The following is a 16,686-nucleotide window of genomic DNA, read 5'->3' as shown; positions in this document are numbered from 1 at the left end:
TCACGTAAAAACCTCCAAACCCCAGCCGGCAAACGCCGTGAAGAGGCGTGGCCCTAAATCTCTGGCCGGGTTGACGGCGTAGCCAGCGTTATAACCCATCGACAGGCCGACGACTAACACGGTGAAGGCCTGCAGACCTGGGGGAACTGGCCTGCTGTGCTCTTCAACTATAGCCAGAATGCACAAGATCAATGCAGCTGTTCCAATAATCTGGGAAGCAAGAAAAAGAAGAACGAAAGAAATCTTGTAAATTATTTTCATCGAAAAAAACCCAGAGATTCAGAGAAGGAAGTAGAAGAGAGATGGAGGGAAGCTGGGTATTGAGGTGTTTTCCTGGTTACGTCACTATTTGACAGCTTCTCAGAAGCTTCTTCACACCCACATGGCGGATCTGCCCCGGACTGTCCTGCATGCTGCGACATGTCGGCATCTTCACAAGTGCAACAGCAGCAGAACTCTGCAGCGGGCCGGCGTGCTCCATGACGAAACGGCGCTGCAAAAAGCTCAAAGGCTTCTCTCTTGTAAGTCTGGTTGGTTTTTGTTTTGTTTTGGCTGGTGCTTTTGTGTGAGAGACACCAAAACTGAAGAGGAGTGCACCTTAATGGATCATGCAGGTCTTGAAAAAACTAATCAGTAAGATGCTAAGAGGAGCAAAGATGTTGCTTAAGAACTACTGTCTACTGGAATACGTTTCTTCATTTAAGAAATTCATTAAGAGATTTGATAAAATGTGTGATCTGGAAGTGTCATTCATACCTCTGGTTGTAACTTCTTCATATTGGTAAATAATTGTTGAACTGCAGTTTTCATTTTGACTTTCAGACTTAAGATTACATATCCTGCACGAACTACTCCTAATTAGTAGATGTAAAAATGTTCATACATAAGTAAGTGGAACTGTTCAACTGAATAGTTGAAAATCCTTTTTCACAGTTGCATGCTCGTCCAGTATGAGTGTAAACTACATTTTATTTATTTATGCAGCCATTTTCCTTCCCAGCATCACTTTATTCCACCAAATCACTAGAGGTCCACACAAACCAGCAAAACCCAGTGCCGACTTATAAAAAGGTCATGTATTAGTAGCCCATACTGCCCGTTTATCTAATATAGCATGTTTCACTATTTCAGGGAATATGAGTATTGGCTGCATTATCATATAATTATTGCCTGCCCTGTGAGCCGCTGATTAAATCTTGGCAAGCCGCACGGGGCTCGCTATTTTTTGCGTAGCGCAATTAGATTTGTGATATCATGCTGAAAACGCAGCGCCGTGCACGAGTTACAGTGACCTCGGCAATCTCTGCAAATCTATGTGGCACCGAAGTAGCTGCCTGCAGAGTATGGACAGCCATGCAAAATAATTCATGTGTGATATTTGTGCTTACCAGAGACGCTGGCAGAGTTTATATCTACTGGGAGGCGTTCCGCTTTACAGTTTGCAGAGGTTAATACTTGGCGAGAAAAAAAAAAGATAAAGGCGCTGTTACCTGATCAAAGAATCCATTAATCAGAGTGAGATGTTTGGCCGGGTATGTGGCAAATATCCCAGCCGTGGCATTCTTCCCCACCACAATGAGCTGCCCCTGGCCGAAGTCCCATAATGCATCTGGTTGGAAAAGAATCATGAGCAAATTGGTTCTTTTTTTTTTTTTCTGTTTTTCTTCCCCTGAATGGATTTTCTTTGAAAAAGTGTTTTAGCAGGTCGTGGTTGTGGAGAACGGAGCTGACAATTTAAATTCCCCTTCAGACAGTTACTGTGAATTAAATTTGAAGTCCTTTTTGTGAACTGCAGGTCATTTAGGAAGGAGGAATCCATTGCCACTGCAGAAATTTACCGAACATGATGGAGTTTTGCTCTCGCGGACGCGGTTTATGTTGCATCGGAAACATTGATGGCTGAGGAAATGCACCTTCCATTACATTATTGAGCCCTTCGATGTTAGCACATGCATGCCCGGAGAAAAACAACGCAATCATGCAAAAGGTCAGAGAAAACATGCACGAGCTGTGGAGCTGTTTGCATTTATTTGACGAATGATGTACTTGCAGCTGCTCACAAATCTATGAATGCAATGTCCTGAAGAACGCGGCCTTCCACCGAGAGCACACCGCGTCCTCCACCGCTGGCGCAACACGTTCATGAGCAGGAGATGCACAATGCCCTTATATTTTTGAAGCTTCTTCATATATATTCTGATTTTCCATCAACCCCCAAGACCTGCTGAGGAATATCTTGTCCAGCTTTGTATAAACTGCAAATGAACTTCGTTTACTGAGCAAATGGCACCACTTCAGTCCCAAAAGCGCTTTACACTGTTAGTCACATTCGCACACAGATGGCGACAGTTTCCACGCAGGGTGCTCCGCCGCAGGAGATCGAACCTTCAGATTGGCCTTATGATTGGAAAACCACCCACCCTACCAACCGAGCTGGCGACAGTGGGAGAATTCTAGTAAGTTACTAGACAATGATATAATTTATTATGTGCTAGGATCCAAATTTGGGATTTTATTAAAACGTATTATAATTAGGGCTGTCAAAACATTAATTGCAGAATTTCCATAGTTAATCGCTGTTAATATTATATTAAATTGCATGTTTAAAATTCAGTAATTTTGCAGATTTAAAGCAGTTTTTAGCCCATAATGTAAAACATCTCTTATCAGAGTGTCTTAATTGTAAATCAAATTACACTAAGAAAGAATTTCCTTTTTGAATTTTTGTATTTTCTTTCCAAAAAGTGCCATGTAGGCCAGTGGGTCTACTTCAAAAATACATTGTAAAGGTGCATTAAACAATATTATACCACTTAATGTGTTTCCCCCCCTCCTCTCCTTCGAGAGTGTCCCCCGGGTTGCCAGTTTGTGAGAGTTGAGGTGAGTTTAGACAGTGTAGAGATGTTGTCGAACTCTCCCAAACTGGTGCAATGCCACGGTGGCCGGCAGCCCTGGTATAAAATAACTATTTTATAATTTACATTTTTTTCGCAAATTCTATTTATTTATTTTTTTTGTCATTTTGTTCATTTTTAATTCAGATTTGTACAATTTTGGTATTTGTTTTATTCATTTAAATGTATTTTTGCTTCATTTTCTTATGCATGTTCAAAAGAAATATCAAATCACATCTTATAGTTTTTTATGTGTCTTCATAACAATATAATTCTCACTTAAAACATTCAGCTTGATAACATTTTGGGTTTTTTTTTAATTTTTTTTTTGCTGGTTCTATACTCATCTTAATTATGATGTGGTACATTTGTTCTTACAATTGTTTTGTTTGTATTTCTTCAATTTCACACTAATCAGATGGTTAAACTCCACATAAACACCAGAAAAGCAGGATTTAGGGCTTTGGCAGTGATTTTCTGAGAAAGACCCACAAACTTCTAGTTGATGAGCTCTCAGTGTTCCACTTTTTTAATTAGAACTGAGGATTTAAACTAATTGCAGTGTGACTGTTTCAGGTTTTAAAATTTGTTCCTGCAGTCATTATTCAGCGTGTGTGACAACATGAGGCCTCTGTGCCTCCATCCATTCATCCATCCAGTGGTGGTTTGAGTCCAGGGCAAGCGACTGTCGGACAAATTGATTTAAATACAAAGCCATATCGTTCAAACCAAAAGTTCACACATTATCAACACATTATCAAAAAAGTGTGTTGATTTTAATGAGGCTATGTTAAAGCAGCTGATGGTGAGAGTCATGGATACTAGTTGTGAAAAATAATTGCTTAGCGATTAATTTGCATCAACGTTAATTCAATGGAAAGGCTCCCCATTGTAATTTTTAAGTGGAAATCTTACAATGAAACACACAGTTCAGACGTGTTCCCACCCGTATTTACACCTGTAAATGCAGAAATGCCTCATTGTCAGTGAAAGCTCTCAGAATGAATATGCAGCGTTTAAGTCGTTGCAGCACTCTGCACACCCCGAGCTTTTAGCTTACTGGTTGATTCAAGCCTTGCAAGTTTCTTCCAGACAAGTTCTTCTTGCACTCGCTGTTTCTTCATCCAAGTAATCACAAGACCTCATACTGATGGGCAACAGTGTAGCAGAACACGGTTTGGTCCCAAAGTTTCCTGAAGGGTGGGAAATTGGTCCGTTTGCTCGTTTCTAATAAACAGAGTGTGTTCATTTTAGTGTTTTTGCTGTGGGTTTTGTGTGTGTGTGTTTGTGTGTTCAAAAACTGCATCTCATAGAAGTTTTGGCAGTGAGGAGAAAAAAAAAAAAATACCCTGTAGCTGATTCCACGTGAAAGGGCTACAGCAAAGGAAGGCTGCCAACTGTGAAGGCCGAAGCAGGAACCGTCTCTGCGATCATTAAATGTTCATACAAAACTATTGTAGGCTGAGAGAAACCTTCACTTCAAAATTATTTCCAAGGTCCAGAGTTCCATCTGCAGTCTGGATGGAGCACTCTGCACGCCATAACAGCAAAGGCATCATTTTAAATGATCCGAAACATATTTGACTTGATGAATTTTTACATACCAAAATACATGCCGAAGACGACGACTGCGCCCAGAAAGGCTCCAAGACTCTGGAAGACGAAGAACAAAGGGAACTTCTTCCAAGGCTCCCTCCCAAGGAGACGCAGCGTGAAGGTCACGGCTGGGTTCAAATGGCCACCTTCATCACGGGGAACAATTTTAGGAATTTAGCGAGTTCATTTCCATGAATTTTCACTCAGACTTCTTTATTCACGCAAAGAAAACAAGCTGCTTCATGATCTCCGATACACACACCACATCCCTTTATTCCCAGTCCCACATTCATGTACTGTATATTCAGTAAGTACAATCGCGGTAGTCCTGTTAGGATGGAAGGTCTCGGTGACACAAATTAAATTGGAGGGATGAAAAGATTCAGGGAAGTATCCTTTTTTTTTTTCCCTCCTAACCTTGAAGGGGTAAGAACGGCTCTGATGGCACACTCACGCGGGCGCCTCGCCTGTATTCACACCTTAATCGTGTCAGGGTTGGAGATATCTAATTATAAGAGCTTACTGTCTCGGCTCGGATGTGTATTAGAAGGGGACAGCCTCATTATAAAGACATTGAAGAAGTGAGCATGAGTGAACTGTGGAAGCCTTTGTAGTGTGGCTGCTTTTGACTGAAGCTGCTGGGATTGTGAATTGACTTGCCTCGCTATCCTTTCAATTACAGACCACATAGTTTTCAAGTTGAGGGCTACCGGCTCTCTCTTTCTCTCTCTCTCTCTGTGTATTATGTGTGTGTGTGTGTGTTGCATGCAAGCTGCTTTTAAACTTGGTGTGCTTCTGTCCACTGCCTTGCTGCGCTGCTCCTCCCGCTGCCTTTAATTGTCATTCATCTTGCAAACGCATCAGTGTGGTAAATACTGCACTTCAGATAACTGCCAGTTTACCTTTTGCTGATATTTAGCGCCTGTCAAGCCATCAATAATAATGACTCCCTGTTATGCTGATGGAAGTTGGAGAAAAGCTCAGTCTTGTGGAAACACTCTTTGAATGACAGGTACTTCATGACAGCGATGCAAATTGACTCCACACTCAACAAACTCTGATTTTCACAATATTATTCGAGTTTCCCACACATTTTCCCCAACTAATATCTCTAATTCTTAAACCCACTTCCATTGCGCTGACACCTGGAATGCCCCTTCATTGTTTTTACTGATGCATGTACGGCTGAAGGAAAAACAACAGATTTATTAACAGACACACACTATTCTCTGCTGTGCATATTACAACAACTTTTAATAGTCTAAATGTATATTTACCTAACCTTATTAACCTCTGAGGTTATAATGTGTTTTTTTTAATTATCATTATTAACTCGTTTTTTTTTTTTAAGCGTCCACACAAAAACACTCCAGCAAAATTAGTACCTTGTGCTCTAATGATAAAATACCCTTGGGAGAGTTATAAAATAGTAATATAAGTCCCTCATTACCAGGCTGGAATGAGATTTAAGAAAAAAAAAAGAACAAATCAGCAACATTTGACCTTAAAACAAGCACAAATTACAGACAAAAAAACAAGTTAGTGACAATGGACCTGTTCAAAATATCCTGAAGGGAAACCTGACCAGATTTGCTCCATCAAAACTGAAGCAGAGTGTTTTTTTGTTTATCATGGTTCCAGTTATGGAGCTCTGTAACTTGTTAATATACATGTGGTGGAGAAGAGTAGTGAGCACGACACAACACTGAGAACGGTGCAGAGATCAGTGATCTTGACCATAGTGATTGGTACATGGATTGCTTCAAGTGGTGGGATTTTTGGAGTGGCATCACTAGGAGAGGTTTGAGAACAGCTGATCTAGTTAATGTTTCGAACCTTGAATGTTTTAAAGCCATGTCTTGACTTGGTTTTGTCAGCCACCTCCATCACGTACACTCAAAATCGCGCAATCTTCTTTGTGGGTCCAAAAGCATGCGCACTTCATGAGCTGTTATGACTTGTTGCTTTAATTGGGTCACTGATCCTGTGTACATTCAAAGAGGCTGACGGAATAGTAAATTGTTCATTATCTTTTGCATTGTTTTTGTGGGAGGATATGCATGAATAAATTAGAAATTTCTTCATGTCTTTTCACACATCAGCGTTGTTGTTCGGGGTAGCTGAACCCCACAGACCTCCATGACAGCCGATACAGCTGAAGCCCTCCAAAAACCGCCAGAGGCGATGCAGCATTTCGGATCATGAGACATTTCTGGACTTCCAGGCGTTGCAGGACGGACCGCCGACGTGGAAAATGCGAGCGGTCCGGAGAAGCTTTAACTTTGGCCACACAAAAACAAAAAAGAATAACTCGCCCAAAGGCTCGGCAGTGAGATGTCAAAACAAAATGACAACAGAGAAGTGATGCCGCGGCGAGGCGGAGAGTTCAGTTTTTATCTGAAGTAGATAAATGTCTGTGGACAAACAAGATCATTGTTGTAGTTTGGTGAGTCCCTTTTTTATACGTCTCTTGCCTCCCAGATATCAAGAAGAAAAAAAGAATATGAAGTCGCACAAAATGTCAGAGGGGAAAGTCGGCTGCTTTATTTATATGTCAGCTTACTAGCGAGCTACTTGCTAGCATGTGAGCCCTGACATGCCCACAGGGACAGCAGAGAAGTGTCGGGATCAGCGGGCAGCCGGTGGGCGGTTTGTTCTCAGACCTCTTATCAAGAAACTTTTCTAACTCCAGTAAAATTACAGCTATGTTACAACAGTGAGCCAAATTCAAAGGGTGTCAAAGTATCAGTAAGGAACCAGGAGGTTTATTGGTTATGGGATTGGAGTCAAATTCAGTTGGATTGGGACATTTAAGAAACAGAAGACATTTTTCATCCAAATCATGAAGATTTTAAATAGGAAAACATTGGCTTTTGAGTAAGATATGACACCAAGGCTATTAAACACTCTGTGATTACTTTTTTCTCAGTTTTTTTTTCTCTTAATTATAAATTGCTTAACAGAACATTTATTTATCAATACGATTTGGTTGATTCATGTCTGTTTTAAACATCAAAATGTTCTGCTTTCATTGTGATTGTACAAAATGTAAGAGAGCAGTGTGAGTGCTTTAATGATTTTGAACTGAACTTGCATCCCAGGATGTAAACACAACCCTGTTACTAACCTTCATTTAGCCGGGAAGGAACAGAAAAAAAATAATCACAACTCGTTTTGTTTCATGTCTGAGTGTTAAACGATCACTAATCAACCCGGACACTGAAATTTTATTAAGGGAAATGGAGCGGAATTATTATTATTTTTTTGGAGACATTTTTAGTTTGATTGAGCAGTAGTGGATAAAACATGACTATCTCGTATTAATGAGAGACAGAAGCCTTTACTGCTAATTTACTGCTGGACAACTCAACTTATTTGATGGATACTGATCCGTTTTCCTAATTATCAGAGTACAACGCTAACACAGAGGTTCTTTTTCTTTAATGTTGGATTTTTTTTCTTTCGAGCTCAGGAAACTCTGATGATGATAAACAGTAAAACTCACCTGAGACTTGTCCACTTGTAGCAACGCCCAGCGTCACGGCCAAACCAAAAGCGAAGTTAATGGTGAGGAATGTGCACTGGGTTCCAGAACTCAGCAGTGTTTGTGCCACCGCACCACAGCCGAACATCTGCACCCGAGAAGAAGCAGACCAATCAAAAAACACCCAGTTATTGTTCTTAGCAACAATCACTTTCGCCTTGTTCCAGCGTTTTCTTCTCATACATATTTCACTGTTGAGAAGTGAGTCCAGGCATCTGCTGTTTGGCAGAAGCACAGTCTGGAGACGAAGGTGTTTTCTGAGACAGTGGAGGAAAAACTTCAAAGAGAATAATAAAGCCCCGCTGGGTCCTGACCCGGAGTCAGGTGTCTGGCTGAGCCTTGCTTTCTCGTCTTATCTTGGGTGTGTCTGCCTGACCCCGGAGGTCACCTGTATGTTATGGGTGGGCTTTGTGAGTGACTATTGATGCCGGCAACAATCAGACTCCACCCGCCGAGCGGTCCTCCGCAGAGGGCCACCCCTGACCACCGAGGGGACGGCTTCGCCCGCCGAGCGAAAGGTCTGGTGGAATTAACAGATCAGTCGCAGCCGGGGAGGGGAATAATAAAGGGCCGGGCGTTTCACCGTGGGTGCCCTTTTCTGATATTTGGCTTGCCGGTGGGTTACTAGGAGGTCCACAATGAAAACATTTTGTTTTAATTCGAAGGAATTCTTTCGGTTTCTTTGTGAGACGGAGCAGGTTTTGTTGTGGACTGGCACACAGCCCATTATCACCAGCAGAAAACAGACACAGAACAAGAGTCTGAGCAGGTAAAAAAAGAAGAAAAATAACAAATCATATGCTTTAACATTAAAGTTCTTAATCCTTTTGTCTTGACAGATCAGAACGAGAGCAGTGGCTCGCTGAGAAGAGTTAAACTTTCTTTACCTTTTATTCACCTCTGTGGAAAAAAAAGAGCTGCCTTTGAACATCAAATTAGCCTCGCAGAAGAAACCCAGAGGACATCGCAAACACAAAAACAAATTATTAACCACTCACTCATCAAACAACAACAGCTTGCACCTTCCATGATAACAAACTCTCCACTAGCAGCACAAACATGTCGGACAAGAAGGGTGCACCGTCCCTTGGGGTGCTTTCAAAAGATCGGTTTTCTTATTCCTCATATGGAGAGAAACTGCTGGAAAGCTTCATGTTGTTAGTTGGAAAAAAAAAACCCCTTTGCAGCTTGTTAACCATTTATAATTGTGTGTCTGCTCAGTGATTTATTGACCTCTAAAGAACAATTATAACACGACTTTTTCTCCTAATTGGCTTGTTGCTTGACGTCCTCTTGTACACTGTTTTTCGCTTGTCTCCTGCTTAGATATTGGCATCTGTGCCATAATTGTACTTTGTTTTGCTCTGTATACATAATTGGTGTTTAGCGTCGTGATGTTTTACACATCTTACGCAACAAAGATTAACTGTGATCATACACTCATTATTAACACCAGAGAGCCATGTTGCGATCCAGAAAATCAATCACAAGTGCAGGTTACATGTAAATCTTGATTTCTTAATGAACTGAACAGAACTGAGTATGGAATTTAAATTTATTAAATCGACATACATGTAATGATATTTTCAAACTTAAAGTATATGTAGAAATATAGTAAGTAGGTAAAGAGAAATGACAATATTCAGCACATTCAAGTGTGGTCAAAATGAACTCCCTGCTGCCAATAAATCATAACACTCACTAATACTTGTCTGAACATTCATCTTTTCAGATTGAGGATTGGCTTATGGGGCGGGGAAATGGGAAAACTACGGGTTACTAGATACCAATGAGGCAATAAAAGATATGAAAAGAGATATAAATCAAGTGTTAGGATGCACAAAGGGAATCAAGATTATGTGAAGTGAGCTGAAATAGAAAAAAAAAAAGACCAAAAAGCGATGCAGAAAGAACTGAGAGTGATATCGAAGGACCACACAATGATAGAATAGACAAATAGATAAAACAATTACAGCGTCCAATTAACCTGAAGAGACACAAAACAACTGTTAGAGGTCACTAAATGCCCACAAAGAAAACACAATGTCCAAAAAGATTAAAAAAAAAAAAAAAAAAAAGTCAAGAAGGACACCAACAGGCGTCGAGTATCAGAAAGGGACATAAACTGATCATGGATGATATCTGATTTTCAGTTCATGTGTCCTTCAGCCAGAGTTATGCAGCAACTAAAGAGAACTTAACAACAAATTTGGCAGAATTGAAGCGTTCGACACGATATAAATGAATGACTCACAGAGTTCTTACATAAAAAGCTAATGTTTGATTCAGATTTTTTTTCTAAGTCGGCCGAAAACATGCCCATGCTGTGAATATATTTCATTTAGTGGAATCACATTATCTTCCAGAAGTCCCCTGCTTCCAGTTTTGAATTTAGATACCAACTGCTGTACAGTGAATTTAATTGATTTTTATTCATGGAGCTAATCCACTCTGCACCCTGCAGAAGTGATGCAAGAATACTCCTTACTCACCACCAAAATGAGGGTTCCCAGGCACTCTGCCAGGGCCTGCTGGAGGAGCGCACGCCGGATGCGAAAGGTCGCTGCCAGTTTCTCCGAAATTTGTTTTTGTCTTCCCATGATTGCGGTTATTAGAATATTTTTTCTCGAGGTAGGCTCCGCGGTATCACAATTATTGTGTGTCAGTGACTGAGCGTCAGCATTAAAGGCTGTCCTGAGGATCACTCCCTGAGAGAGAAAGAAAAACTCTTTTGTATGCCACTCCCACACACACCTTCACACATCTCTTGCAAACAATTCTGCATGAATGGAGCCCTGCTTGGACTTATTTTAGAGTTTTTTTTTTTGCAACTCCAAGTATCACAATTAAAAGTAGCTAGTATGAAGCTTCATCTTCATGTTACAACATTCTGGCTTTAAAACTTTCAAAAGTCTGTGTTTGTTAGATTATCAGGGAAAAGTGCTGAAGTGAACTGTTGGGAAAACTGTTTATTTCCCTTTGAAATGACACCACAGTTATTTGGAACATGCAGTTGTGGGGTGGCTATTTTCATCTTTTTCGTGGGTGCAAGACATACTCTGCTCTGCTGCTCATCCCACAAATGCATGTTTATTACAAACTGGGCACTATTCAAAAGTTAAATAAATGGAACTTTAACAAAAGATCGTGTCCAGTCAAACCTCATGAGTAAGACATCAGAAGGAAAAAACTTCAGATGGTAATGTGTGAATAAACAGATCTGTCAACTAAACAGTGCATCCAAAAATTAGTTCATTAGAAATGTACTGTAGTCATTGCTGTTTTCATCTTAAGTGCTTAAAATCTTCCCGATCGGCCTCGTCGGCTTTCTCTGGTGGATTAAAACACCCAGTGTGGGTTTACGAGTCAATTCCATATCAAAATTATATTTTGTTTTCCTTGGCTTCACCTTTTCTTTTTTCAGCTCTGACAACATCAAAAGGCAGCAAACAGCCCCAGAAGGTCTACACGTGTGTCTGAACTCCTCAGAAAACTGCAAGGCAACACTTTATTCATCAAATTCCAATGGATTTCATTCCATTTTTACACTCAGTACTGACGACAGCACATGCACAAAGATGCTGAGAGTTGCAGTTGGATTGAATCCCGAGATAAGACAATGTTCCCGCTTATACTGTGATTTATCTGTGGGGGGAATCAAGGCCGGTGGTAATGACGGTTACCAGATCCCTCCACAAATTTTATTTATCACATTAAAACCTATTAAAGCACTTTGTCGGTGTTAATCTATGTAGAGAGCAGGGAGGAAGAATGGAATAAGGTGTTTAATCAAAGATAGGTTTAACCTTGCTCTATAATTCCGCGTGTGGATGTTTGCATTCGTGCAGCTCTTTGAAAGTGGGCTAATGCAGGCGCTATCATTATCTGCGAGTGCGCGGTAATTAAGATGTTCACATCTATTGCTTGGTTCAGCGTATTAGTCCAATGGGAATGGCCAGAGGATAGAGCTTTCATGGCTTATCTTAGAGGTCAGAAGAAAAAAAAAATTCAGGTTGGCTTGCTGTTTCAGCACAAAGCAGGAATCTCGTGCGATAGCCTCCATTACTGCTTATTTACTGATCTAACCATTAATCTTTATTTTTTGTCTCCCACGAGGCTCCTCAATTTATTCAGAATCAAACATGATTGTTACTTGTTGAGATGATGTAGAAAATTGCATCCAAATGTATAGAGGAAAGCCTTCATGAAACTATATTTAATGGATAATTGAAAAATAGATACTTATTCAGTTTTATTGGCATGGCCAACCATATCTAATAATGATATATCAGGTTAAGTTATGACCTTGAGCCTGGAAGACTGAGATTTGAATGGTGGGTTCAGCAGGAAGAGCATATTTAATATGTGTGTATATATATATATATATATATATATATATATATATATATATATATATATATATATATATATATATATATTTATATATATAAATAAAGTTACCACTGACTACAGACGAGATAATTAACAGTGTGTTCATGCCAGGTTAGTTTTACCCTCCTGAACAGCTTGACATGTAGAGTCATTATTATGGTATTTAAATGTAAACATAATGCCACATTTTTTCAGGACTTCATGTATATGTATATGCTAGGCTAATAAAGTTCAGCTAATTGTGCATTAAATTGGGTTTATAAGTCAGCGCTCTCAATGATTTCGATGCAACACAGTTGCTTTAAATGTTGTGAAATCCACCTCTCAGTGCCTCTTCTATTTTTTTTTTCCACCCTGTCGTCAAGAACTTTCAGACATCTCAGTCACACACGAACGCACCATTAGCACAAGAGCTGTTTAGTTCCATAAATACTTCCACAATGACTTCTGCAAATCCTGAAATAAAGCGCACTTCTTTTAAATGGGTTTGAAATTCAGCGAGTCTCTGTAAATGTTAGCTTATTTATAAATGTATGGCTGCTTAGTGTGGCTGAATGCATGAGCGCATGATTCTTTACGCAAACAGTGATTCAGTGTGTCCGCTGAATTTCTTGGATTGACTTTTGTGAAGTCGCTGCTCACAGGAGCCCATTTACTTCTGATGCACATCGTAATAAGTCTAAAGTACATTGTTTTAGGTATAGAATCACCCGAAGAAAGTACTCTATTACTTTTTATCAATGAAAACTTTTTTCCCACCTTTTTCACAAGTACAGTCCATAGTTTTTCCCTCCAGATCAATTAAGTCTGGATTATCCCTCTGGAAGTTGAAAGCACACACCAGACAAGTTTATCTTTCCATTGCGCACACACATCCTCAACCTATGAACGGTAACTTATGAAAATAAATGATGCCGGATGGAGTGATATTTGAAGTCAGAATTGCAGTGCAGCTGAATGTCACACTGTTTACAACTGCCTGCGTCTGTATAATCTTGACACATTACTGCCAAACACACTGAGTGCAGGGTTAATCTTGTGTTTGCATTTTAAAAATTAAACACGCTTGCAGATGATTTATATTTCATATTCCCGAGCTTGATTCATAATGCATCATGTTGCGCTGTGTGTACAGAACCAAAGGTCATATATTGTTCTCTGTAAAACTACCGGTAATGGGGCTTTTCAGAGGCACCTCTGCATGTTTATGTGGATGGGTTACACGAGACAAAGGTAAGGGACAAAGATGAAAAGGTATAAGCTTATTATTTACCCAGCCATGATTATACGTGGTGGACTCAATGGGTTCCGTCTGAATAAAATGAGTTTCCATTATCGGCAGATCATATGAAACTTCACGGCTAATGCAGGAAGGTGCTCGGCGTGTGTGGACACAGTCAGGAGAGCGCCAGTGCATTAGCATAACATCAATGTCAAGCCTACATCCCTGGATTGAGCTAATCAGTATTCGTCCTGTCACATTAGCGTGGCACTCAGAATCTGAAACATACAGGTATCTGGTAATATCACCAATCAGCCATGTCTACATTATGCTGCAGTCCCACTCTAATGGAATAAAAAAAGAAAAAAAAAAGATACGAAATGCACTGCCTACAAAGGTAAATTAAGAATGGCTGGTAAAGGGGATGTATTGTAATGAGAGTGAACATACTCCCCGCTGTTGTGAAGAGGATGATGGTGATGGTTCTTGTAGCGTTTTTCATCTCAGAGCTTCACAAACATGCAGTGCTGGTACTGTGTTAGTGGCATGTTTGAACACTTGTACCCTTTAGCTGGTTGTTAGAGCCATTCTCTGGTCGATGTCGTGGATATGCAACATCGCAGTGAATATAAACGTGATGCTTCCGTCAAAAATAAACAAATACATGAAAACACAGCAACACCGAGTTGATGACATTATAATGTGTCTGTCAGCCGTCAGCGTCTCTCTGTTCAGCCTGATCCTCTCTCAGTCTATGTCGGCCTCCTGCTCAACAGGTGTGGCTGCTCAGCGGTTCCAGTACCTGTGGATAGAGGAGGGGACTGCAGCTCACACTGTTCCTCCTCGTTCTGGCAGCAGCAGCAGCAGGAGTCCCGGCAGTGACTGTGAGCGATCTCCTGGAGTTACTTTTGGTTTTCTTCTCCTTAAGGTTTCTGGCAGGGTCCAGTAGTTCAGTTTTTGCAGCTTTTCTTCACTTTTTTATGCTTTAATTGGTTTATTTTAGGGTAGAGAGGAGAACCCTGTTCAGCCAGGCCCGTCTGGGCTCCTTTTCTTTGCTCCTTTATTTAGCTTAGGAAGGGGTTTCATTTAGGATCTTTGATATTTATTTTCAATTTTGTTGACTTTCCATTTGTTTGATGGTTTTACATTTGTGTTCCAGCGTTTGTTCATGCTGTGATTTTTGCATTTCAGTCTTGAGGCTTTTCTATCACCGTTTCAGCCTTTTTTGTTCATATTCTGCACTTCTACTACAGCTTGTTCATTTGCGTTGTGACTTGGACATTCTGGTGACCCTTCTGAGCCGCAGTAAGAATATCTCCCATTATTTTTTGTTTAGGCTGATAAAAAGCTTTGAGTATACATTGTTTCTACATGAAGGTGAAAAAAGTAAAGCAAAAAAAAAAAAAAAAAAAGCATTAAACTGAAGAAAGAAAGCAAACTTTTAAAAGTAAAAACTCTTGCGGCTGCTTGTGTATGCAGGAAGACACATACTGAGATGAATCCCATGCATATACAGAACAGTAATGTGTCTCCGAGCATTCAGCATAGACTAATAAAACCACTAGAGTGCCATCTTACGCTCAGCGAGGAAGTATATTCCACTCAGCTCTGCTTCAGTGCCATTTGTGATTAACACTTTCTCCACCCGTCCTTTTTTTTTTTTCTTTCCTTTTTATGTAAAGGCGAAATATGTGGGCAGAGCTTTCACACATTTCAGATCATCCTTGCTGCTTGTCAGGCAAAACGAATATGCATTCTCTGTGTTTAATAACTAGATGCGTCTGGATGAGTTAGAAACAACAGGAGGTGATAAAGCATGGGGGTAAAAAGTGTGAGGGTCCACGTGTTTGTGGGTGTTGAATCACGGCCATTGTGCAATCGCACCAGCCTCCGGCCAAGGGGCAGGCTCAAGATGTTTACATGCACCCAGATATCCCAATTAGAATCAATTTGAAAGGCCAAACAGAATAAAAATGGTCAATATGAGCATCACCATCAGAATAAACAGGTACAAATCGATTGGATTTTAATCAGCTCCACAGGGGTGGGATCAATATATTCAAAAAGAGAGGGAGAGAGAGGAAAAAAAAAAAAAAAAAAACAACTTCACCTTCTGAAGTATGAACCTGCTGATTTCTTCATGCACACATCAGTCCCTCACCCCTCCCAGACCGAAACTTTTTTCTCTGGAGCTTCATTAGTGTTTGTCTCATAAAAAGAGTTTTCTCTATCATTACAGCTGGTCTGAAGTGAGGCTCACAACATTTTTTAAATCTTATGAAACATGACTGCTCCAATGTGGGGTTTGCTGATGGTGACGCAGTGTTGCAGTGGTTTGTACTCTCGCCTCACAGCAAACAGACCCTGGGTTCTCTTCATTGTTGTGGTGTTTCCTTGTGGGATTTGCATTTTCTCCTGATGCCTCCGTGGGTTTTCTGCTTCCTGTCGCAGTCAGAGATGGGCCTTTATTGACTGTGAGTGAGTGATCGTTGATCAGTGATGAACCGGCATGTTCAGGGTACATCTTGTTGTTTTTCGAATGTCCAGTGGAATGTCCCCCAGCTTTTTTTTTTTTTTTTTTTTTTTTTTTTAATGACCATCTTTCTTTAAAATGTGGGGTTAACTGTGCTGGACATGTGCTAACACTGAGAATCACCACCACCCACACATGTAATCACACCTAAAGTCATTTAAAACTCTCTAATTAACCTAACAAGCATGTTTTATTCGTGGGAGGACACCGGGAACCTTCCTGCTCAGTAGCGATAGTGCTAATCCAACGCATTTGAGAGCTTCTTTAAAACCGCACTTTGTGAATCGCCATCTGTCTCATTAGGCGCAGAAGATGAAAACGTAGATATGAGGAGGTAGAATTATATTTACCTAAGCAAATTGCATATGCCAATATTGTATACCCGCTTTAATTGGGAACTGCTGGAGCTGATAATCGACTGAAGACGGCATCAACTATTTACTCAGTCTCATACAGTACAGACTCACAATCCTACGTATACATATTCATATCAGTGGCCAATTTA

General features: G+C 40.4%; 1 protein-coding gene across 1 annotated transcript; it reads right to left on the bottom strand.

Moving 5' to 3' along the window:
* LOC115382887 (aquaporin-3-like) lies at nucleotides 1–10,634 on the bottom strand. The gene is made up of 5 exons (XM_030084842.1): nucleotides 10,527–10,634; nucleotides 7,996–8,122; nucleotides 4,499–4,636; nucleotides 1,491–1,609; nucleotides 1–210 (listed from the first exon to the last, which is right to left on the bottom strand). The coding sequence occupies exons 1-5, from the start codon at nucleotides 10,632–10,634 to the stop codon at nucleotides 1–3; spliced, it is 702 nt and encodes a 233-aa protein (XP_029940702.1).
* Nucleotides 10,635–16,686: the final 6,052 nt, after the last annotated feature.

The sequence above is a fragment of the Salarias fasciatus genome, assembly GCF_902148845.1.
Source record: "Salarias fasciatus chromosome 7 unlocalized genomic scaffold, fSalaFa1.1 super_scaffold_4, whole genome shotgun sequence".
In the NCBI taxonomy this organism is placed as follows: domain Eukaryota; kingdom Metazoa; phylum Chordata; class Actinopteri; order Blenniiformes; family Blenniidae; genus Salarias; species Salarias fasciatus.
This window is presented reverse-complemented; position numbering and strand designations above follow the sequence as displayed.

Bases quoted from the DNA above. Each gene is read 5' to 3' on its own strand.
- LOC115382887 (XM_030084842.1), bottom strand. From the start codon at position 10,634: ATGGGAAGACAAAAACAAATTTCGGAGAAACTGGCAGCGACCTTTCGC. The intron at 4,637-7,995 runs GTGAGTTTTACT...CCCGTGATGAAG, and splicing joins TACAAGTGGACAAGTCTCAG to GTGGCCATTTGAACCCAGCC. The intron at 1,610-4,498 runs GTATGTAAAAAT...TTTTCCAACCAG, and splicing joins CGTCTTCGGCATGTATTTTG to ATGCATTATGGGACTTCGGC.